This window comes from Harpia harpyja, chromosome 6 (assembly GCF_026419915.1).
Source record: "Harpia harpyja isolate bHarHar1 chromosome 6, bHarHar1 primary haplotype, whole genome shotgun sequence".
In the NCBI taxonomy this organism is placed as follows: Eukaryota; Metazoa; Chordata; class Aves; order Accipitriformes; family Accipitridae; genus Harpia; species Harpia harpyja.
The window spans coordinates 10,552,011-10,576,955 of NC_068945.1; the positions used below are offsets into that span (position 1 = coordinate 10,552,011).

The 24,945-nt window shown below is 39.1% G+C and overlaps 1 protein-coding gene across 1 annotated transcript; it reads left to right on the top strand.

Annotated features, from left to right (window-relative positions):
• Positions 1-9,123: 9,123 nt before the first annotated feature.
• CMAS (cytidine monophosphate N-acetylneuraminic acid synthetase) lies at positions 9,124-21,790 on the top strand. Its single transcript, XM_052789828.1, has 8 exons — positions 9,124-9,313; positions 12,085-12,227; positions 12,437-12,592; positions 15,171-15,304; positions 16,602-16,696; positions 17,469-17,640; positions 19,505-19,655; positions 20,388-21,790. The coding sequence occupies exons 1-8, from the start codon at positions 9,153-9,155 to the stop codon at positions 20,618-20,620; spliced, it is 1,245 nt and encodes a 414-aa protein (XP_052645788.1). The 5' UTR covers positions 9,124-9,152; the 3' UTR covers positions 20,621-21,790.
• Positions 21,791-24,945: the final 3,155 nt, after the last annotated feature.

Below are 24,945 nucleotides of genomic sequence, written 5' to 3' on the forward strand. Positions count from 1 at the left end.
GTCCCACATTACCAAAAGCTCCTGAACTGTTTTCAGAGATTTCATTGAAAAATGACAAAAAACTTGCAAAGGCAAGGGTAGGGGTATCATAAGATGGAAGACAATAAGATGACTAGAGAACGTCTGTCTCTATAAAGCAGAGGTTTCTGTGTCCAGCTTTTTTTCCAAGACATAGCAAGGAAAGAGTCCAGGGTACATGAGTCACCTAATGTCCCTTTAGTCACCTCTTGGCCATATTGGTCACCTCAGCTACCTGTTTCCCTTCAGGAAACACTTCAATCAAAATTGCATGATTGAAGCTAGTCACTACAAAGCAGGGTTAAATCAATTAAAATTGCATGACTGAAGCTGTTTTTAAAAAAATAAATTTACAAAATCATTTTATATTACAGATATTTTGAATATTCTACGTCTTCATTAACAAAATAAAATAATTCTTTACTCCACAATCAGCACAGTACTACTTTTGGGTAGGGTTAATGAAAAATCAAAATTTATCACAAATGTTCTATGGCTGTATATCTCTACAAATATGTATTCAATGACCTGCCTTCCCAGCAGCAATTACGAGTGAAATGTGGCTCATGCGCTTGTACGGGTAGTCCAAAATGACCATTTGCTAACTGATTAGTTAAGAGTGTGAGAACCATCTTCCAAAAATTTCCATTGTAGTGAAACAGGAAGATTGTACACACAGACCTGAGCTCTGTAATACTCTCAGCAGCTGCGTTGAGGCAAGTGACCCTACAGAAATGTGACGCAAAATATCTGAGTCTGAGAAGACAGTGAGCTAAACATGGGGGCACGAGAGCAACAAGAACTTTCTGACTCTATCAGCCATTGCGCAAGCAATGAGGAGTGGGAAGTAGATTTCCTAATAGCATGAATTACAAAGGTAGTATCAGGACACCCTGATCTCTGCCTGATCTTTTGTACAGTCTTCTGCGATTCACATGCTCGTAGAGAAATTATTAAGAGGACTATTTATCTGACCCCACGAGACTATGTTCAGGCTGCGCATGTGCTTTCTATCTAGGGCTTGCTCCGTGGGTCATCAGCCAGCAATGAGATTGGAAATAGGAACCAATCCAAACAACAACACTTTACTGTACTTCTTTCCCATCCAGCTTGAGGCCTAGACAGAGGGAGGGTATTTACATTGAAAGGAAGAGGAGCAACATGTGTGCACAAGGGGTTCATTTCACTTAAAGGGAAACTATCATCTGTTCTATACCTGTAAGTCTTGCTCTGTGAAGGATAGGAGTTCCGATTCAACGTAACCATAAAAGAAGCAAAAAATACAGTAATTAGACATTGCAAGCAGTAATAGCATAATGGCATCTGCAGAAGCTATTTCATGTGCAATAATCATAGATAACTGTCTGGCAATCTGTCCACAGTAAAAATAGCTGGTGATTTTACTGACTTGTCCATGGACGCATTTCAACATCATTGTTAGAGTAAGAAGGGTAATTTAAGCAGAGTTCTTATTGCACCTCTGATGATGATTTCCTCAGTTGATTATTACTTGCTTCTGTACCCCACGGTGTTAACGCTGCTGTAACAATGGCACTAGATGGCACTGTTCCCAGCAGCTGCCAAAATAGCATGCAACTACTACTTTGGGTTGCTAATTCTGAGTTACGCAGGGTTACACCAGGCTATGTTACAGGAGCAGCTTCAGAAGACATAGCAGACTATGAGCTGTATGAATCTATAATTAAATCTACTGCGTTAGAAAGAGGAAGGTATAAATTGCTTTAGACTAGGTACAAATAAAGCAAGCTCTGTTCTGATTAGGCCACAATTTCAAATTGTGGATTTCTCTTCTACTGAGAAGCAACATGCAAAGCCTTGCACTTGGCAGACCAAAACCATTAGCAGCAGTAAGGGATGTTCAGTGTCAGGCAAAAAGGAGGCACTATATACACATTCCTGTACTTCAAGTGAAAGAATTTGTTAATGTGTAAAATAAACATGCATTTCACAAATAGTTTTGACATATATTGTGGGCAAACAGCGGCAGCAGATTGAGGATGTTTATGGACTTAGGTAGGTAGACTGTTTAATGTCTCACTGCACAGATAAAATGAGTGAGCTGGCTGCTAAAGTTGTAGAGATTTGTAACAAAAAAATATTAAGAGTGTTATGAACACAATATGAACAGAAACATATGTGTGTGAAAGCACCAGATGAGACAGCAGAACAAGGGGTAAAAGAATAGCCTGTACTGATAATGAAGAACACCATTCCCTTGAAACTGTTCCCAAAACATTGTTCTCAGCAGTAAAATTGAGTAATGTGATGTTTAGTTCAAGCCCACAAGGACTGCACTCTGAGACCACAGGACAAGATGACTTGTCAGCAGAAGATGCTGCATCCTCACAACAGGAGGATGGCAACAAGGCTGCAGCATATGACATACAGCATTTCTTTTGCCATTGGCCTGTTAGAAAAACAGACATACATTTCAAACAAACAAGAAAAAATGGGCAAATCCAGCAACTTTGCCTAAGATTTATGGAGGTTAAAGTAAGCAAGAGCCTGAAACAAAGGACTGCCCTATAACAAACATCGATTCCTAAAGGGTATCAAAGATCTGTCAAAAAACAAGTCAAAAAAACATGTCAATCAAGAAGAATTCCAGAGAAATTACGAACACGTGACAGACCTTTGCTACCTATGTTGCACTCAGGTGATCCTTGCCAGGGAGATACATGTAGGTGCTTGTAACTGTGATATGGGACTGTGAGCGAGTGAAATATTTGAGGGAATGTTAGTGCATAACATCAACTTACATAGAGATTTTGTAAATAGATAAAAAATTCTCTTTCTCTAAGATCTAGCACTAGGTTTTGTTATGATGAATTTTCTTTTTTTTTTAAACTTATATTCCCATGTCCCTTGACTCCTTCTCCTCTTTTACCTCTTCTCTATTGTAATCTTCTCTGAGACTTGTGTATGATAGTGGGTTTGGGGTTCTTCTCTCTCTGTTTTCTTCATTAGATTGTCTTCCTTGCAAATCATAATTTTAATAAAATAAAAAGAAAGGGAGATGGAAGGGACTTAAAGGGATCCTTTAGGTCACCCAATGGTACCTAGAACAAATCCTAACATCGTGTCAGTGTCAGCTGCTAATGAGGGAGATGTCACATCCTCCCTAAGCAATGCAGGAGTTACTGCCCTTCCGATTACCATTTCTAATAGCTGGCCTGAATATCCTGTGACTAACTCAAGCTTGTAACTTCTTGTCCTAAGCATACTGACATGACAAAGATTTTTTTTTCTTGCAGCAATCTTTTACTTGTGTGATGATTACTATCATGTCCCCTCTCAGTTTCTCCTTTTGATTAAAGAGCTCAATTTCCCTCAACACTTCTTCACAGTTTTAGCCTAAGAAGGAAAATCAGGCAGGATTTTTGGTCCCTTGCTTTACCAGCTGGCAAGAACTTTCTCAAATTTTTAGGGTTCAGCTAGCCTCCCAGAGGCTAGTTGATGGAGGGAAGATGTAAGAACAACAGGATAGAAAAAAATCACCTGGTCATGAGTGTGACAGAGGGTTAGTAAAAAAAAAATTGCAAAATGCTGAACCATGACATTTCCTGACACTGTAACAAGACATACAAGTTGGAATAAAAAGAGTGAAAAGCCATCAACTACAGGAAGAAAATATCATTCATGTACTAAGTCCCTTGAGTAGGAGGGAACTTTTGAGGAAGATTTTAGGGAGGATCACAACTAAATCACACTACAGAAGAAAATTTAAAAAACAACAATCAAGGTAACAAAGGTCTTTGCAAGTCTGAACCAGGAAAAAATTTCTTTCTGCTTGCACATCTGGCTAAAAGCTTAACTTTGTCCATGTAATCAGGACACACTAACCTGGCATCTGAAAAAGCTGAGTATCGTGGGATAACTAGCACCGCTAAAACTCATTTTCCAGCTGGGGAAAGCTGCTGGGGTACCCTCTCTGAGTGCAATCCAAAGTTTAGGTGCCTTCAACTCTTCTCTAAAGGTACCTTCTGAAGGATACTTGAACTATATACTTTGGCTATACAAAGAACCTGAGGTATTCAGACTTCCAGCTTATTGCCTGGATTTAGGTAGGATGAATCTAAGTCATGGTATCAAAAATTATGTATAAGTGTAAACGTCTGCAACATTGACTTGATTTAAAAAGTTGTTTGGATTCTTTTACAGTAAAAATTAAATATAAATCTTGTAATATAAATATTACAAGAATTAACAATTATTTTATAGCCATACAGGTAATGTCAACACCATTTGTCAAATAATGTAATAGTCTTGGTATTAATAATAAAGACTTCACTTTAGAAGTTTGAAAGTACTCTTAAATATACATATTTCAGTTCTTTCTGATTTCTTCTGTGTACATGAGATTGCCAAAGGGAACACAATCCATCCAGCAGGCATTGAATTAAACACAGTGCATTTCAGTATGCTGCAGCAAAGCAGTTTGCCCCGTTTTATTTCTGCAGAAAGTCCAAGTAATACACCAGGTCAAGTGTAAGCTCTAAGTAATCATATTCCTTCCTGTCTGCTTTTAAGAAATCTCAGACCCTTGAACATTTCCTTGGCCTTTTTTATAAACATATGTTAACCTTTATTCACCTAACTCTCATGTATGGACAGACTATATTAGCCCAAGACTTGCACGAAGCTTCCAATAACAGGAACAGGTAATTTGCTAGACTTTCCCAGGCCCATTCCTTATTTCCTTTACACTGGTTTGAGTCCGGCAGAACTCCATGGATTTCACTGGAGCTATCCATGGTTCAGGGCCAAGAAAGGAGATCTGGATCTCTGAACTTTCCTGTTGCTGCAGAGAGGCCTAGAAAGAGTAACTCCCATTTTACCCAGATGTAGTGTATCTCTGAAGTTTCCACTACATGCTTCCATTAAGTCTTTCTTATCTGTTTCTGGACCCATCTGCACCGTTACTTATGGAGCTCTACTAAAGTAAACTGAATTAGACTCCATGCACACAAAATTAAATCCTGGCCCCACTTAGGTCAACAGCAGTTTTACCATTGTTTTTTAAGGTGTTTTGCTTTGACTAACACACCACAAGGCTCTGCTCGTGAAGCTCCAATGTGAGCTTCAGAGAATGACTATTACATACTTTTCCTGTCTTAAAGCCTACAAAGAGTGTTGTGAGCAGTGTGAATGTCAGAAAGGGCAGAGCAGGTCTCAAGACGGGCAATTCGGAAGATGAAAGGGCAATTCAGAGGGTGTTAGTCTAAAAGCAGACCCCAGCCATCATTACGAGCCAGGTTTCTTGTTCAGCCATGCCTTATACACATTAATAACAGTTACACACTGCATAACAAAACATTTCCCTAATTAATAGCCTAAGTTCCACGATGTGCTCCCTGTTAGTAGATTATAACCTTTGAACAGTGATCACAGTGACACCTCAGCACAGACCTACTGAATGCCTCCGGTTTTGTTCATTTGCTCTTACACACAGACTTGAATGAATGGACTTCTTTCTTGAGAGAAACTACAACGTGATACTTTATAGCAACTGAACAGTGGCCAGGAAGGAAATTCACAGATTTTATTATCCCCAGTGGAATCATATGGCATGGAACATGTTTTTAAAATAGACTTATTCCCACTAATTTTACTAGTATACCAGTATTTCCTTGAAATGAGCCAGTTTGGCCCTACTTGTTCAGGGACAGTCGGGCATGACAGGATTAGGGGCAGGCAGGCCGTACAGTCACAAGACCTTGACCACGTTATGTGATGTGGGAATGTGTGCTGCACTGGCTAGTGGTGATGAGAGAGCTGAAAACCTTTCCTCCATGCTGGGAAACCTGTGCCTGCAGGCCACTTCATGATTACATAAAACTGGGTTACATGTTCCAAAGAAGCGGAAAGCATTATATTCTTTGTTTTGTTCTCCGCTGCTCTATTATTAGAATAGCAAATGCTCTTATCTCTCTGAGTGCTGTTACCCACACAGTCCCTTCAAGAGCAAGATGTCAGTACAAATACAGAAGAAACGAGTCAGAATATATTTAGGTGAGTAGTACGTACTCAGATTAGCTCAGAGCTGAGTTTCACCCTTGGATACTGAAACAGCTGGCTGACGAAATCTCAGGTAGAGTTACCAAGACTAGGAAGTATAAAATGCCCCCTATGTTAAAAATGGGGGGAAACAAAGAGCCTAGGAACTATCCGCTATATCTGCTTTAGCAAGTAGTGTGACATGTAACAGTTTATGTGCTTTGAGACTCAGTTCAGAAGTACACTCTTGATCTGAACCAAAATTTTGATACAGATGCATTTGAACCATTAGTCAAACACTTGACCCTGGGAAAAAAATGCTGGAATAAATAATCAACAAGTTTTGGTAAGCACATAAAAGAAATCAAACCAATTAATAGCAGTCAGCAATAACTTACCTATAACAAGTCAAATCAGTATAATTTCAATCTACAAAACCAGGCCTGTGGCTAGAGGAGGACGAAGTAGATACCATGTATCTTAAGCTTAGTAAAACCCTGGATAAGGTCTCACACAGGTTTCACGTAAATAAACTAGAGGAAGGTGGTTTACATTAAAATATTTTAAGGTGGGGATAGATGTGGTTGCTGTAGGAATAAATGCAAGATACTGCATTTGGGCAGATACAGCCAGATGCAAAGAGAGAGGCTGGAAGTACCTGGCTATGTACCAGCCTTTGCAGAAACAAATCTTAGGTCATAGTGAACCACTGGCTGAATTATGTCAATATTGTGCAAGAAAAGGTAAATTATACAGAGGTGTATAAAACAGAGTACAACCTTCAAGGTACGTGAAGTAGTAATCCTTCTGCTTCACTCACTTGCAATATTCTGTTTAATTTTGAGTACTACATTATAAACGGTCCAGAGGAGAATAATGGCGATGATCGAAGTCTGGAAGATTTGAACTAGGAGAAAGACTGAACTAATGTGTATGATCCTGAAGAGGAAATGTCTAAGAGTTGAGGTGGTGCCTGTTTTCAAATATGCATATGCCTGCTGAAGAAAGATGGGAAATAATCTATTCTCTTGATCTTTTTTGGATAAGACAGGAATTAATTACAGAAAAGAAGATATCTGTAAAGATTAGGAAAAGCTTTCCTATCATATGAATCTCTAGATTGCCTGGACAGGTTATGCAGTCAACATTACTGATAGCCTTTAGGACTGGGTTAGATACCTGTCTATGAAGAAGGACAAAGGTATTTAAGATACTTGCCTGAGGACCATTTCAGCCCTATGAGTGAAAGATTTGCTTTTGATGTGAAGAGAAAATAAAAAAGTAAGCAGGTTTTAATTATGCACAGACTTGTAAAAAAATTCTTACTAGATGAACCCCATCTAGATTTACGATGTATGCCAGATCTTCTAATGACATTTCTTTTCTCTGTAAATGAAAGCTGAATCCAGACTCAGCTCCCTGCTTGGGATATTCTTGGACTATGAGAAAGTACTGAACTGAATTACGTAGCTGAAATATTATTATTGATAAATTATCCAATTTTCACAATGTGATGAACCAAAATACAGATGTGTTTAACTCATTGCTACTTAACAGGTAGCAATTTTGAATATTGTAACAATTATCTAAGAAACTCTGAAATATATTTAATACAGCATACGATTTCTCATTCTTCAGTTGTTAAAGCCTTGTATATTTTCTTTGTAACATAATATGCTATACGGTTGCCATCTCTGACTACTGTAAAGAAACTTCTCAGAGAACTGCACAAAATGGTATGATTTAGATTAAAGGTCAGTCCATAAAACTGACATCAAAAGGACTTGTACTTTCTTCTCAACAAAAAGGACCTTTGCAGCAGAACTGCACCATGTAGCTGTTGTGTTTGTTCAGAAGTTTGGCAGTCATTTGATATTGCTTTTTGTTGTATCTATGTCTAAAAAGGTTGACGGGTAGGATCTAGCAAACAAGTTGTGCCAGGTTACAAAGTTAGTCCTGACAGCACTTTTCTTTAGAACCTCCTGGAGATTCCTGCTTGTACAGCAAAGTTGGCAGCTCTCTGCAAGACCACCAGACTTTGCACTGAAGTCGGTCTTGTTCAGGCACATGTTTTGTTTAACTTGGTCTGTTGTGGGCACAGCAACCTCTGACAGAAGCGTAGTGCTAAACAGGTAGGAACTTAGATGTGACAAAGGCTTGAAACTCTGGAGTTAAAAAAAATTCAAAATTAAGTATATGGGAAGTGGCCTGCAGGAAATATGGTACTTAGCAGCTTACGGCTACTGGTTTAAATCTCATCTAAGAAAAAAAAAAAGAGGCCTGAAAGGTGCTGCCTTGATCTGCATAGTAGAAGAGCAAGCTGTCTATCTCTGCTGGGTTTCTTTGATCAGATGTCCACTTCAGAAAGAAAAGACAACCCCCCCGATGATTCTTCTTCTGAAATGCCTGCCTACAGCTCAATATAACCGGGAGCGTTTCCTTTGGCAGTGGCAGACGAGGTCCTCCTGCTCCGCAACACATCTCGAATAACCTGAGGACGACTTCGGTGAACCGCACGCGATACGTTTCCATTACGGACCGAGACCCCGAGTCTCCAGGAGTGACTTTATGATGCCGCTCAACGGCCTCTACTTTCCATTTTCCACATTACATTAGAACCCAAACCCCCGTGCAGCCTTGTGTTGGCAGTATATTACTTTATTTTACCTATGCGGTTTCTGCAGGTAAGTGCGTATAACTTAACGCCGGGTGTTTTTACGCTTTAATACACCGTTCCGGAGGCGGAGAGGGGAAGGCCTCCCTTCCCCCGTACGGCGGCGGCGGTGTGACCGCTCTGCCCTCTGCCGGGGGCCCCTCGCGCGGGAAGGGCACGAGGCGGCAGGCACCGCCGAGCTTCCACCATTTCCGCTGGCGGCTGACGAAACAACCGCCGCATCCCACGCGCCCGCCTTGGCGCCCGGCCCCGGCCCCGCCCCCTCGGCGGCCGCCCGCCCCGCGTGCCCCTCTCCCTTCCTGCACGCAGGCGCGGCAGAGGCGGCGCCCCGCCCCGGGGGGGGCAGGACTACACTTCCCAGCATGCACGTTCGGCGCGGGGAAGGGCGCGTGGCAGGGAGGGGCGGGGCGGGCGGGCGCGGGGCGTAGGAGGGGAGCGCGGCATGGAGGCGGGCGCGGGGGGCTCGCGCGCCCACCTGGCCGCGCTGGTGCTGGCGCGCGGCGGCAGCAAGGGGATCCGGCTGAAGAACATCAAGCTGCTGGCGGGGGTGCCGCTCATCGGCTGGGTGCTGCGCGCCGCCGTCGACGCCGGCGTCTTCCACAGGTGCGCATGCGCCGCGGAGGGGCTGGGCCGGGGGGGGGGGGTCCCAGCCCGGGACGGCGGTGCCGAGGGGCCCCGGCGCGGCGAGGGGTCGGGAGGAGCGGCCGCTGCCCGCAGCAGGCTGCCGGGGCGGCCCTCCCTTCCCAGCCGGCTTCTCCACGACGGGCTCCGAGGCCTGGCGCCGGAGTCCCGGCTGAACTACAGCGGGGCGGCTGGTCTCCCCCGGGGCCGCCCGTGGCTTCGCTGAAACCGCTCCTTCGGGTTCGCGAATGAGGCGGGAGTGTAGTCGGAGACCCTCGCTGAAGGCAAGGGGGTGCGGTTAACGTGGCCCCAGGCTGTGGATCAGGGCAGGGTGTGGTGCCGGGCAGGCGGCACCCAGCCATGGCTCCGCTCTCCGTTCCTGGAGAGGGTGAGCGGCGAAGGAAGGAGGGAATCAAAAGTCTTACGGCAGTTTGAAATTAAAGTTGTTCTGATTCGTGGTTGGGAGCCGCTAGTTGATGGCGTTTGCCAGTAAGCGTTGACATTTTTACTTTATTAAGGTGGCTGCATTAAATGAAACTGCCAGGCTGTAGGAGGTAATCTGCAGTGAATCATTGAATCACAGGATGACTCGGGTTGGTGGTCATCTGGTCCCACCCACTGCGCTTGCTCGGGACCGCTGAGCTTGGGTATCTCCAAGGATGGAAACCCCACAGCCTTTCTGGGCACCGGTTCCAATGACTGATAGCCCTCGTGGTTGAAAAACTGTTTTGTGATTTGTCTAATTGGCACTTAGGTTCTTGTGGTATGTGTCTGTGTCCTCTTACCGCGCTCATCCAGGAGAAGTTTCTTTGTTTTCTCTCTGCCTGCCCACCAGGTGCTTGAAGACAGCAGTAAAGTTGCCCTCTTGCCTCCTCTTCGTAAGACTGAATCAAGATGGCCCTTTCAGCGTCTCCTGGCACGCGTGTGCTCCCAGTTCCCAGCCATTGTGCTGGCTCTGTGCTGGGCTTGCTCCAGTTTTTCTTTCTTGTATTGAGGAGCCCACAGCTGGACACAGCACGTGGGAGGCAGTCTCGTAACTGTCAAGTGGAAGGAAATAATCGCATGTGCCCATGTGACACAGAACAGAAGCTCGGTTTGTGGCACAGTGCACAAAACTTTGGTAGCAATAATTAGAGCTAGATGGAAACAAATGTGTTGTTTGTGTTAAGAATATGGGCGTTAGAAATTTCTTTTTTTTCTGCCAGAGCAAAACTGAGAATTTTCTACACACATACTGATAACCTTAATTAAAACCATCGCGTGGTTAGGATGCACTAGGTATGTGCCATACCTAGGTGGAGGTTCCCAATGCAAACCTACTGTATTATGTTCAGAGCAGGGACGTGATGTAGTCAAGTGGAAATGTAGCCCAGCTAGATTCAGAGGTGGAAGTAAGCATGAGTCTTCTGTCACTCATAGCTGCTGTACCATTATCTATTCTGGAAAATCTTTTTCCCTGTATCTGAAAAGTGGAGGAAGCATCGCTGGCTTGGTTTTATTTTTAGTAAAGAAGCAGTCAGAAGTGTTTCTTACCTAGATTACTGATAATTACTTAATGCATGTGAATCCATATTGCTTCATGACCTGTGGTGGACATGGTGGTTTGAGCAACCTCCTCATTTTGTTTCTGACATCTGAATTTGCACAACAGGAAGCCAGTTAGGATTATGTAGCCTAACTTTGAGGCATAACAGGTGCATTAGGTGGAAGTGTGCTAGGTTTTCTAGTCACCTTTGAAACAGCTGTGCTGACAGGGTACACATTACACAACAAAACTCTGTTAGTTGAATGGGGAGTGTATATTTAAGCTAACCAGCCTGAAGCAGTTTATGGAAAATACCTCTTTGGCCTTTGTTCATGTGGGTGTGACTTGATGTTGCTGTCGCTGTCATACATATTTTTATTCTGATGATCCCGTGATGTCTTTGGATGAAAAAACTTAACTAAAGCACCATTTGCTATGTACAGTGCATTGAGAATGGCAGTGTTACTGAGGAAGAAGGGTTATTTTTCATAGTTTTTGTTTTTATATCTCACATGCTTTTTTGTCACAATGATGGCAGCAACGGCCTCACAATGCTTAGCCAGTGTTTATCATCACATAATATTCAGACTTAGCCCTTTCTTTTGTAAGTGTTTATTATCCCTGAACAATCACAATCTTGCTTTACCAGTATTGAAGGTTTTCTGTGCCAAAACATATGTGATTGTAACTTGGAACAGCTCTTTCCCTGGGACTGTATGGAGCCTAATTAACACATTTTAAAACACTTGCAGAATAAGCTAATCTTTTAATTGTGTGGCAGTTTTACTTGTTGTCAGTCTTGTTTCTGAACTCTTAAATGATTTTGAATGCCTCATTCAACCCATTCACAATTCATTGGTCTGTTAGCATGCCTAATAAACTGTGATGTGCTGACACTGGATTTTTCTGGTAACACTTCTGAATTTTATGTTGCTTAAGCTTCCTACATGGAAAGTAGATCAAGCACCCTACAGTATTAAACTGAAATGCAACCCAAGCTTGAGATTTTACAATCTAGTGAATGTGTGTGGTTTATCCCTATTGTTAAAAGTTGCTTGTTGGACTGACAGGGATAGTTTTACTAATGGGAACATAAGAACTAGTTCCTCTCATTGCAAGGTGTAGTACATACATAAGCCAGGGTGTTGTTCAGGTTAGGTTATGGCAGGCAAGTCAGCAATGCTGAGATTTATTCTTTATATTAATTTCTGTCACTGTCTACGAACAGCATATGGGTTTCTACAGACCATGATGAAATTGAGAAGGTTGCAAAGCAGTTTGGTGCTCAAGTTCATCGCAGAAGCCCTGAAGTTTCTCAAGACTCCTCAACTTCTCTAGAAGCTATCAAAGAATTTCTTCATCATCATCATGGTAAATCAGTAATGAAATATGCTGAACTTTTATGTTGTAGCCCCAGAGGGAGGATGCACTTATTATTTAGAAAAATAAGTAAAGCCTTTAGTAATTAAAAGCTAAAAAGATTTTTTGGTTTTTTTGTGGCATCCACTTGTATGACACTTTGCAGTTGTGTGTATTAAAAATGTAAATTGTTTCATAAATGTTTCTCTGTTTTTCTTTAGAGGTTGATATTGTAGGAAATATTCAAGCAACATCTCCCTGTTTACATCCCAGTGATCTTATAAAAGTGGCAGATCTGATCCAGAGGGAGGGGTTTGATTCTGTCTTCTCTGTTGTGAGACGGCATCAATTTAGATGGAGCGAGGTAAAAAAAGGAGGTAATATTTAGCTGTTTCTGGTTACAGTTATACTTAATCAAATTTTTTTTTTCAAATGGTTTATTTTCATACCCATGGTAGTTACATTAGGAAGTGATATCAGAGACAGGGGCTGAGTTCTTTGGAGAGGCATGAGATGGCTTATCTTTTAAGTAGTGCTGTTTTGATATTACTGATCATTGCTCAGCCTTTCTGTAATTGTTTTGTAGAAGTGATAAGGTATTGAAAATTAAAATGTTATTAACTTTTCTAGGCTCAAAATAAAGCTCCCAAAAACTTTACATGTTAACTTTGGCTTGGTGGGTATTCGTGTGTGTAGACATGACACTGAGGCCCTGTCTTAACTAGGAAAGTGTTTGTTCTTACTATGCAGTAGCTAACAAATGACAAATAATGTGAGGTGAAGTCTTACTGAAGATGGGATGGCAACCTCTTAGCCTGGAGACTTGGTGTTTCTTTCAGCCTGCTAATTTGGCTGCCAACTTATGTCAAATTACAAACTGCCTTTGAGTCAGGAGGACTGAACTCATGTTAATTAGTTCATACAGAGTAATATGACTATTTTTCCCAGAGAAAATTTGCCTCTCAGCTACAGTTGCTAAGATGACTAAAGACTGAACTCTTTACTCACAAATAAAGATTGTACTTTGTTGTAGCTTTAGAAATACCTTTTGTCCTTGTACAAAGAACTATTCCGCACATTATCTGTGTTGTTTTTGTTTCTGTGATTAAAGCAGAAATGTTTGCTGCTTTTTCTAAAACTGGTTAGTTCAGATACTGTCACAACTTTATTTTTATTTTTTAAAAGTCAATACGTTACTTGGACATTATGGTTATTCTGTTGAGATATAAATTGCTTTGGATGAAAAATTTTTTTATGACTTTACAAAGCATCGTGCTGTAAAAGAGCATGTGAAATAAATGAAGCTTGGTATTAGAGATAAGTTGGAACAAAAGTTAAGCCTTTGTTTAGAATAAACAGATAACTTGAACATTCTCATTTTTCCTCATAAGAGGAGAAGTAACATGACCCAGTTTGTTCATAAAGTATAAGAAGATTATCAAAATCGTGGATGGCAGTTTAGGATTCTGTGGATTGCACTTTAGGCAACCAAGTGAAAGTCCACTTCACATCTTGAGATGCTAGAATGGACATCTGTGAAAGATTAAATCTCATTTGGATGTACCATGTGGCTTTCTGAAGTGATTGTGTGCCATCTAGTCTCCATAGGTAGATTATTAAAATAAAAAAGCCTCAAGGCCTACCTAAAAGAGCAAATAATTTATTAGTATAAAATGACATCTGAAGTCTTTTAATGTGGTGAGAGATAAAGAATCATTCACGAGGAGAATGAGGAACACATTGTGCAAACATTAGCAGCTTAAGGGTAAAAGCAAATGGCCTTTCAGGAGTGTGGTGTTCCAGGTGACAGTGATTCACAGGAGCATTATACAGTTTAGTATTGTACTCCTTTTTTTTTTTTTTTTTTCTTTTTTTTTCTTCCAGATGGCTTTGAAGTACTGATTATGTTAAAAGACTTTTATATCTCTTCCTGTGTATTTCTGTTGTTCCTTCTGCATTAAGTTTTAATATTGATGCATCCTGAAAGAGAAAGGTGTCTCTCAATGACTGGAAATGTTTACTTCATTGAGGACAAAGCTCTAGTGTATTTATGAAATGCAAGGTGTGTGTATATATACTAAAGCCTCAGGATGTTTTGGGTGTTTGAGAATGCCCTCTAACTTCTTTATGGTTACTAGATCATGAGACCTGGTGAATTTTAGCTGCTTTGCGCATGTGAATTTGGGTGGTGTAAGGCCAGAAGTCTCTGGTCCCTAGTTCAGTTTCTGCTGCATGCACTACCGGCATTGATAACAATATAGGATCTTACGGGATCATGTTTGTTGAAAGACATTTGTTTGTTTTGTTTGTGGACACTGATTAAACCACTTATAAAAAGTTCACATAATGCGTATCCTTAAATAGGAAGTATTTTGGGGAAGTGCCAAAATGTTTTCACAGGCAAAATTTCTTCTCATATGCTCTTTTTTCACCTTCCAGATTTCAGGTTGGTCATCTCAGCTCTCAGGAGTTCATTCAGGGCATTCCTGGTTTTAGGCGTAGGTAGCTGAACGTTTTTTTCCTGCATTTACCCTCACTGCGAGTCAAACCCCTTTCTGTTGTGTACTAAGAGATAGGGTACGGAAAGAGTATAGTATTTCTTTCACATTGGCAAGGACAGTCTAGAAGAATGTCCCCCCCTACTCCTTTTAGTAAACAATTTTGGAGCTGACGACTTCTCAGGGGTTTTTTGTTTGGTTTTTTTTTTTAAGTTGGAATGAAAAAATTTCTTTTTCCTCTGCTAGAAATGCAGGGCAGTCCTCCAGTTATTGACAGTCCAAGAAAAAGAAGCGATTCAGTGATTCTTTATAAAGCTAAGCAACGATAGGCAATAACAAAAGAAGTTGGTGACTGATTTGTGTTTTTAATTTTTCAGCAGAAAGCTATTTAAAGGAAGTTAAGTGACTCTGAACAGGGATTCTGGAAAACTTATTTTGTTATTTTTCTCTCTAACAGAAAACAAAATGACAGAGCCCCAAAACCTGAATCCAGCAAAACGGTACCGGAGGCAAGATTGGCCTGGGGAGCTGTATGAAAATGGCTCATTTTATTTTGCCAAGAGACATTTGATTGAGAAGGGCTATTTGCAGGTTAGTGCTTCTGTTTTTCATGCTCTTTAGAATAATACATCTTTTACTCTTGTTATAGAGTGTTCTAAATTCAATAATGTATTTCTATTTCTGATGTAGTCAGTATGAAGTAACAGCACTTTGAGCTCAGGACAGTTTGCTTATTTCTAATTTAACAGGGCTAGCTGTAGCTAGGGCGGTTCCAGTAACAACATCCTCCACAGCAAACAAATTTATACTTACAATATTGAGCAGTATATAGCTATGAGCCTAAAACAATACAATATTGAGTTTCACATCAGTTCGCCAGAATGTAAGTGCATATCTTATAATTCATTTTAGTGTGTAGTAAGGGTGTGAAACTGACCTTCATGCAGTGTCATAGGCTTCTTATCTAATCTATAAACTTGCATTCTTGGCTAGTTTAGTCTTACGCCAGTTTTGTACGGTAACTTAAACAGTTTTTTCCCTTTTACGTCCCAGTGTAGTAATGCAGAACAAATGTATTTACTTCAGCTTTCATTTTGTTTGTCTACAAGTATAGTCTCTTAGTTTTCTCGTGCAAGACAAGTTCTCCATCTTACCGATCATTTCCAGTATTTGTCAGCAGAACTGAAAAAAAGCCCAATGTAGATATTTCCATATTTCTAAGGTATGCTAAGTGAATACCGTACTAGGTATGTCAAGAATACCAGGTTCTTACTTCTGTCTTTTCCAGATACCTCACTAATGCAGAGATACTAGCTTTAGGTTTCTATAATTTGCACAGACCCATGCAGTGCCAGCTAGTGCTGTATGGACTTGCAAGCATTGATTTGGATAGCACAGTTGTGTTGAGTTCTACATTTCATGAAGGTTGGGCCACTAACTCTCTGAGGATCAGGGCTTTTAGGTTTTTTTAATTACATTGGGGTATGGTGGATATTTTTCCAACTGAAATTAAGTCTTTGTGTAGATAGCAAACAAAAAATAAGCACACTATTACTGAGTAAATGCTAAAGGTATTACTATTTTGCTGTATTAAAAGACCTAGTGAAATTAATGTGATGCAATGACTATAATGCATAACATCTTTCTTACACGCTTTCTCTAGTTGTAAAATGAAAATACTTATTAACCATTGCCTATAGAAAGTTCCTTCAAGTGCTTGGTTCTGTGACACTGGCAAAAACATCATTATTGACAGTTCACTTTATATAAAGTTATTGTGACAGCTGTTTAACCAGATACTTAACTTTCATTACATTGTACTAAACTGTACAGGTTTTTATTTGTATTAACCCAAGCAGAAAATTTTAATGGGTTCTATTTCATTTAGGGTGGTAAAATGGCCTACTATGAAATGCGGGCAGAGCACAGTGTGGATATCGATATAGACATTGATTGGCCTATTGCAGAGCAGAGAGTATTGAGGTAAAAGCACTTTTTATTCCTTTATTTCTTTGATATCGCTTGTTCTTTCAGAGTATGGTCATGTGAATTCATAATGTATCTAATGTAAGTAATCAGGATCAAAGATAATTGGACAACTTTATTTCCGCCCATCATTTTTTTCCTATCTCTGTTGAAATCATTTGAATTATCTTTGCTGTATGTTTTTTTTGGTTTTTTGGTTTTTTTCTTTTTTTAAAGTTCAGCTTGTGGAAAAGTGTAAGCCCCACTATACCATAGCAATGTGTTAGCATCATCTCTGGCTTTTCCAGCTGAGTTGTCCTAGGCTTCCATTGTCTGGACCACATTTACTGATGCACATGACTGAGAGTGTTCACGTAGAAGGCATGAACTGATTACATCTTGCCAGCTGCCTTTTCTTTGCAGCTGCTCTGCACCTCTCTAAGGAAATAATGGGTGGGAATGGAATATGTTTTCTGTGCCTTTCTCATCCTTCAGTCCATTTTGGTTTTGTCCCAGATAAATGCTACAGAACATAACCTCTTATCCTAAGGAAATAAATCTCATCCTAATTTTTAAATGGACAACATAACTGAGCTGTCTTTTGGATTGTTCTGTTTTTTTTCTTTGAAGAGGGAGAATATAGTTGGAGAGTGACGATGAGGAGAAAAGACATTAAAAAAAAAGAATTTCAAAGCTGATTCTTCTGTCTGAAGATCACAATTGTATTTGAAATACTTGGTTTTGGAGTGTGCAAAAACCTCCATCCTAAAAAGATAACTTCTTTGTCTAGCTTTGGATATTTTGGCAAAGAGCCATTAGAAGAAGTGAAGCTATTGGTTTGCAGTATTGATGGATGCCTGACAAATGGTCGCATTTATGTGACAGAAGATCAGAAGGAAATGGTCTCCTACGATTATAGAGATATTGTTGGTATTGATCTATTAAAGAAAAGAGGAATCCAGGTAAGTGTTGCTCTGAAATGTGAGGCTTTATATCTCATGTAATCTGAACACTAAAAGATTCTAAAACTCTGCAGCATGTAAGTTGAAGTTTCTTCAGAGTACTTGTGATCAAGCAGCATAATACATTGGTTCAAGGCTGGGACAAAGGTTGTTCTTGGATCCTTTAGAGGAAAATAAAAGTGGTTTGAGAAAGTTCTCAATCATTCACAGTAGCTATAGCATCTTTCTTTTTTTGTCCTGGAAAAATGTGGGAAGAAATTTTTATGGTGTTTTGCTAGCACCAATCATATTGTTCTGTGTACTCTAGACACTCATTAATTAGAAGTCAGCTTTACCAAGTAGGGATATGTTGTCACCTCTTGTCTATAGAAGAGGAAGAAATAACCAGGCAAATTAGTTGGTTCATCCTAGCTCACCCATGATTGTTACAAAGAGGTGAAGTCAAACCCCAAACACTTTTGTCTGCATAGTTGTTTTAACCATAACTTATGTGCTTTGAAGTTGTAAGAATTCAGTGTAAATGAAAGACTGAAACAACACAGATTGTAACATGGCTACTTTCATTATTAGCATTATTGATTATTATTACTGCTAGTAAATTCTGCTGATCTGAATCTTTGCCTGCATTTATGTAAAATTAGCCTTCTGGCTATTTTCTGTTTGTGCTGCTGCCTTTGATACAGCTAGAAGAATTTTTGGGGGGTAAGAACTAAGTACAGATTTAGGCTGCCTTCAAAGAGCCTTAACTCAATTCTGTTGCAAATAGAGATAGGCATGGATAAGGCAAAGGTAGCTATACCCCAGGTAGACATCTCCAGGTACATTTTTGGAGTCTCTATTGTAGGATTTTTTTATAACAGGTTAGACGAGACATTCATGACATACTTTGATGCAACTGTTGCTGCCTTGGGGCAGTGAAATGGAGTAGATGGGTTTTCAAAACTCCCTCAGCTTAATTTTCTGTGAGCCAAAAGGGGGAGGAAGCTTGTAATAATTGTTTTCTTGCCTGTGGGATCTCATTTCCATACTTGCTGTGACTTGGAATCTTTCATTAAAAACCTCCTGGTCTTTGTGCTGCACTTCAAGTATTTCTAGTATATGTTGCTGATGTACTCTTGCTTTGTGCACCACTCCTATTAATTCTGTATTTAAAATCAGTGCCAAGTATTTGTCAGTATTTAAAAGCAATTAGGGAAGATAAACTTGTCTACAGCTTGGACAGAAAACTTGGAGGGGTTGTGTCTGAGATTTTTAAAAATCCTGCTGCAATAATCTGGTTTTAGCTTACCTTGTACATTGTTTCTGAAATTTCAAATTTGGAATTAACTTCCAAAGATTAATGTGCTGTGCTATTTCAGTCTGTTTAGTATTCTGTTGATGCTCTGAAGTCCTACTGTAAATAAAATGATGTTATTGGGTAGAGGAGTCAAGGAAAATACTTCATAATATTCTACTGCTACAAATGCTTCAGAAATCTTCCTTGGGAATTCTCTTATTCCCTACTGTGGCTTAATGAGATGATATTGCACTAGATAGTCAGCATGCCACTGTACTGTGATATCCAGTATTTTATTTGGTACATGTTGCATTTAAAAAGACAAATGTAAATTTCTTTTTTTGAAGCTCAGGGAAGCCTACAGAATGGTGTTTCACTTTCCCAAAGCAACTTGAAGACTGTAATGGGGTTTCGGATGCTAATCACTTCTGCTCTGAGTTTTGATTGAAGAAACCAGTTATTCAATGCTTTTCTGACATCTGTGAGAGCTTCTATGAGCAAAACTTCTATTGTTTTTTTAAGAAATCAACTTACATGTCATATTTCTTTGTATGTAGAATTTACTCTGACTTGACTGTATTTTAATAGGTTCGACTGATCTCTGAAAGAGATTGTTCAAAAACACTGTCAGCCATGCAGCTGGGATGTATAGCAAAAGTTAGTGCAACAAATAAATTACAAGTCCTGGAGGACTGGCAAAAAGACATGGGTTTGAGCTGGAAAGAAGTCGCTTACTTAGGTATGTTCTTTTTTTTTTTTTTGGTAGTAAAATTTCATATAGTATACACAAATACAAACTTCATAATGCTGCTCAGCTCCAAAACACTTTGCTCTTTGTTAATACATTAAACTTAATGGGATTGATGTGCAAATTATAGCACACAATCACCAAAAGCAGCTACATATTTTAAGGCTTGTTAGGGTACAGTCTAAATATTAAAGGCATTGATGAATCAGTGTCTAATTTGGTAAGGGAAGTCTTAGCTATTTTTATAATGAGATTTAGGAAAGCTTTTGGTATTGCGTAAGCACACAGTTACAGCTCACAGTTCTGAACTGATTCTAGTTCATTTCAGATTAATGTTGTGTAGATTACATTCTGAAATGGAAGCAAGAAATGGACAGAACTAAAACTGAAAGCTGTATGATCCTGTACAAAACTGTATTTCAGTGACAGCTTAAGTATATAGTCCTGCGAATGCTTATTCAGTTGCTCAGATAATTTTATTACTCTTAAAAGTACTATTCTCTTGCCTGAAGATTGTGACATGTGATCAGTGTTTACATGTATCATTAAGATTTTCCAAGAACTGACTCACATGCGCAAAGTGCTGTTGAGCTGCTGAGATGAAAATTGTGGCAAGAATACAAATTTTAAAAAAATAGATTAACATGTACGCAGAAAAATACTGAGTTTGCTCAGTTTTTCCCCTCTGTGATACTTTGCCTTGTCTGTCATCTTTCTCAATAGGAAATGAAGAGTCTGATGTGGAATGCCTGAAGAAAGCTGGCATGAGTGGTGTGCCTGCTGATGCTTGTGCACTTGCTCAGAAGGCTGCTGGTTATATTTGTAAAAGCAATGGTGGCTGTGGAGCTGTCCGGGAGTTTGCGGAACACATATTCCTGTTGTTAGAAAAAGTGAACTCTGCAAGAAAGCAAAAGGAAGAAATGAGTTCAGCAGGAAAGGAAATGGGGGGGAAATGAGAACAGCAGGAGAGGAAGTAAGGGACTAATGAAAAAAGAGTAATACTGCTGGTCAATCCTGCTTTTCTTCTTCTCCTCTTCCTCTCTCATTAAGTGTCCCAAAGGATGGCTTATCTTTCAAGTTTTACATTGCAGTAGTGTTAAAAAGATGTTTCTGATTTAAGTCCCACTTTAAGTGCTGATATTCACAATCATATGCTGATAATGATGATCATATTAATGATTATTTTAAAAGCCATTTAAGTGCAATGGAAGGAATTCTACAAAAGGTAGTGTCCTGTAAATCTACTCTTCCTACAGGAATGATGTGTCTTTTATTTCATAATCTGAATATTTTCAGGGATCATTGATTTTGCACAACTTGAGGATTTGTAATTCAGACTTAAAAAAAAAAAATGCTGTCAGTTTTGCTTATTTGTTTTATATTTCCTCTATCAAATGTCAACATGATGGTGTGGTTGTGTGTTTGCTCTTTACAGGATTCTTCCTTAGTAAGGAAAAGTTTTAGCATATGCTGGAGAGGTCAGGTGTAAAATAACTATCAAACTTCTTCCTATAGTTTTAAAAGACAGTGCAGTTACTGTAAAACCAGTTAATATTAGTGTTAGTTAAGAAAAGCACTTAAGCATGTGTTCAGTTTTAAGGTCATAAATATTTAAATGGCATTTGGAATCGTGCCTCTTATCTTTGAATCTGTTTATATTGGGTTTTATTACAGTGCTTAAATTAACATACTCAAATGCTTAGCCAATCAATTTCCCGTTAACTTTGAGATCTTCCCTTTGCAGAAAGTCCGTTTCTTTCTATGAAGGCTTTATTATAACCACTAATGAGTGGAAAAAAAACCAAACCAAAACCAAAAACGCCTTTCATGTTTATTGTATGGAAAAGTACTGTTGTTTAAAAAAAAAAAATTGTTGTTGATTGTGGGTTTATATATATAAAGTCTATTTTTAGCATGTTAATTTAAAGTTGGTGTATATGTATGTTTGTATTTATGGAAAATACAATTTTTACCATGTCTTGATTTAAAGAACTCAGTATCTGTAAACACTTGTAGAACTGACACTAAAAATATGCATCAGTTTTCAATCCTGGTATTTATCTGTGAGTAAAGTTCTGCCTTGGGTTACACTTAAAAAATAAAAAATACCCGTGGTACACAGGCAATTACTACTGAGGTGAATAATAATGGCTTGTCATTTTATTTTGTCTCTCTGCTGAATGGACACTCCCAATATAATATCAGCTGATATATTGCCCTCTGATTAACTTTGTGTTTACATCCTTTTACAAAGCAAAATTTTAAACTGAAATTTTTTTACTACCTATCTACAGCAGCAAGGTTAACAGGTGAATAGTTTACTGTACTGATCAGCTCTAAGTTATCATTTAAGTATTTCCTTTCAGTGAGGTTTTAGGGTTCTGTGCTGGATAACAGGGGCACCACATTTTGGACAGAGCTATGGACTTTGGTATAGGTAGGTGAGTTATTTTAGTTGTATAGACTATGTGGTAAAGCTTCAGAAGTCCAGATTGGATGAACAATTCAGGTTTGATAATGTCATATAGAATTGGCCAAGTGTTTAGTTACCTCACCTTGTCATCATCAAGTAACTTGCTGACTTTGATTTCAAGAACAGTTTCCTGTGAATAGATAGCTTTAAACAAGGTGACTGTGATTAACTTGATTCCCATTCCTTTTATGTTAGAGAAAGCAAAAATATGAGTAAGTGCAATTATAATAGAAATATGTGTGGCAGTGCTGTTTGTAGCTTACTCTTTGAATCAAGAACTCTTCTAATGTTTCAGCTGCTTGCTGAATGTGATGCGTATACCTTGGGTCTCTACCCAAAATTTCTACATGTATCAAAAATAAATGTAGAAACACTTTTGTATGAGTGTTGGTAATGAGCAGGAAGAAATGGTAGCTGATATATAAGTGTTTTCGCTTTGACAAATTCTCGTTTAGAAAAATGTGGTATAATCTTAACATTGGGCATATAGGAAGAATATGAAGAATAAGAGCCCTAGAGAGTATCTACAATGCCCTGTTTGACAATATGGAAGATGCATGATCCTCTGCCTGAAAGGTTCAGATTTGTGTTGCCCACATTGCAAGGGAAAGTCTAACTATAAACTAGAGTAGCATGAGGAATATTTTAATTACTCCTTGATTTGATAGAAGATCCTCAATCATACGAAGGATTTAGGGGTCGCAGAGACAAAGATAGTGATGATAACCCTAACAGTCATCTTAAAGGGGAAATTCCAGGTCCGGGACAAGTTTCAAAAGTGTAGCATCTTTTGCCAATGCCTGCTGTTGCAGTACATATCCTGGCACTGTGACTGCTTTTCATTAGAGGTGGGTTGTTCACTCAGACTAGATTTCAGTGGTCATTTTTGTTATAGTGGACTAATTTTGGAATAATCTCTTTTAGTCATGTGAGCACTTGCTTTTTACTTTAAATTGCCTAGTACGTTCCAAAAAAGATCTTAGATAATGTGGGCTGCTTTAACATAATTTTGTGAAACTGAAAAAAGTAAACTGTGTAACAATTTGTAATAAGCTATTACGAAAAAATAGCTGGTTGCCTGAAATTTGAAATAAACAGTTTTCTTTAGTCTTTTGAGTAGAGAATGGTTATGGAGTGATTTACGATGAGTTTGTGTGCTGTAAGTTATACACTTCCAAGTTCATGTGCCACACAAATGGATTATACCTGATGAATGCAGACAAATTTAATGCCCAAATTAATCACATGCACACACAGTCAGTTACTCCAAATCTTCATCTTGATCTGGTCTTGGAAGCAAATCTTGAGTGTTTTGTGTGTGTGGTTATACCCTCTTAAATAAACTTTTTCACTTGCCTGTGTTCCATGTTTTCAAATAGCTGGTTTCACAGTGCTATGCTTTGTGCCTATGTTTGTGAAAAGGTAGTATTCATATCTCTGTTTTCTGAGCTGTCAAAGCCAGCCCAGTATTTCTGTAGGCGGATACTCTTGTAAATTGAGCAGAACATGTTGAGAATTACTTGGCAGGATGTTCTCGGAGAGAATTCCCGTTTTGGTTAGGCCTTGAGATATCTACTGGTTTTGGCTGTTTGGTGGCTCTTGCCAGGAGAGTTGAGGAGAGGGGAGTAGAATAGACATTAACATATTGTCATTACATTTGCTGACTTTGGCACAAGGGTAGGGGTTAGCCCTTTACCTACTTCTGGCTCTGTTAATTTATTTTTATCTAATCTTTGTCCTATTCAGTGTATCTTTCTCTCCAGTTCTGTGCTATTTCCTGTAAGGTGATCCAACGTGTTCTGACCTTAGTTCATTTCAAATCAATATGAATCATATAAAACTCAGCCTTTTGAGGTTGGAGAGATTTTATAATACTTGGTGATTTCAAATTCTTAATACTTTTAAACCTTGAGCACACATTAGTTAACTAGCTTTTCCAGAGCCCATGTGGGAAGTGGTTTTTTTTAAATTACATTTTCTACTAGTATTCTCTTAAAACAATATTTCTTGTTTCCAGAAATAACTCCAAATAAGTTTAGTTATACCCATCGGGACTAACTATCCTAAATGTCAGCATGATAAGAGCAGTAATAAGGTATGTCCAGTGGAAGAAAAATGCTCTATTATGCATGAACCTGTTGCATAAATGAGTTAGAAAAATTTGTCACTAATACCCTTGTCTGAAAAATCCTCGGATGGTAGGTTTGCTTCTCTCTCTTGTTCTTGGGCAGAATTGTCTATCCCTGCTTCTGATCCTAGATATGCTTATATATGTGGCTCTGGTTTAATAGAGCTTTCCCACTGCTAGAGATACTGGAGGAAAGAGAAACATTTGGGAGCGGTCCCATTCTATAGCTGTCTCCCACACCTCTGTAGCATTACAGACCACTTCCCCTAAAAGGGTTGCCATTATTTTCTTTTTGCAGATGGAAGGATTTTTTAATTTTTTATAAAAAAGGTGTAAAAGGGTATAAGCAGTGAGCAATGTGGAGCCAATGATAACAAATTATTCAGGTTAGTAAAGAGCAGGCTGATGAAACTGGGTAGATATACGTAATAAGATGAGCTTAATAGAAAAACAATCCTAATGTCATATATAAAAAATACCCATTTCTACTGAGCAGTTATAATCCAGAAAAATATCTATTGGTTTGAAGTGTGTGCTAGCAGCTAAAAAGGCAAACTGAATTTTAGGAATTATTAGGAAAGGCATATGGAACAAAAAGGATAAAAGTAATTATTCCACTGTATAAATCAGTGATTTGCATGTATCTTGAATACTGCATGTTTTGTTTCTTACATGTTAAA

Bases quoted from the DNA above. Each gene is read 5' to 3' on its own strand.
- CMAS (XM_052789828.1), top strand. From the start codon at position 9,153: ATGGAGGCGGGCGCGGGGGGCTCGCGCGCCCACCTGGCCGCGCTGGTG. The intron at 9,314-12,084 runs GTGCGCATGCGC...GTCTACGAACAG, and splicing joins GACGCCGGCGTCTTCCACAG to CATATGGGTTTCTACAGACC. The intron at 15,305-16,601 runs GTTAGTGCTTCT...TATTTCATTTAG, and splicing joins TTGAGAAGGGCTATTTGCAG to GGTGGTAAAATGGCCTACTA.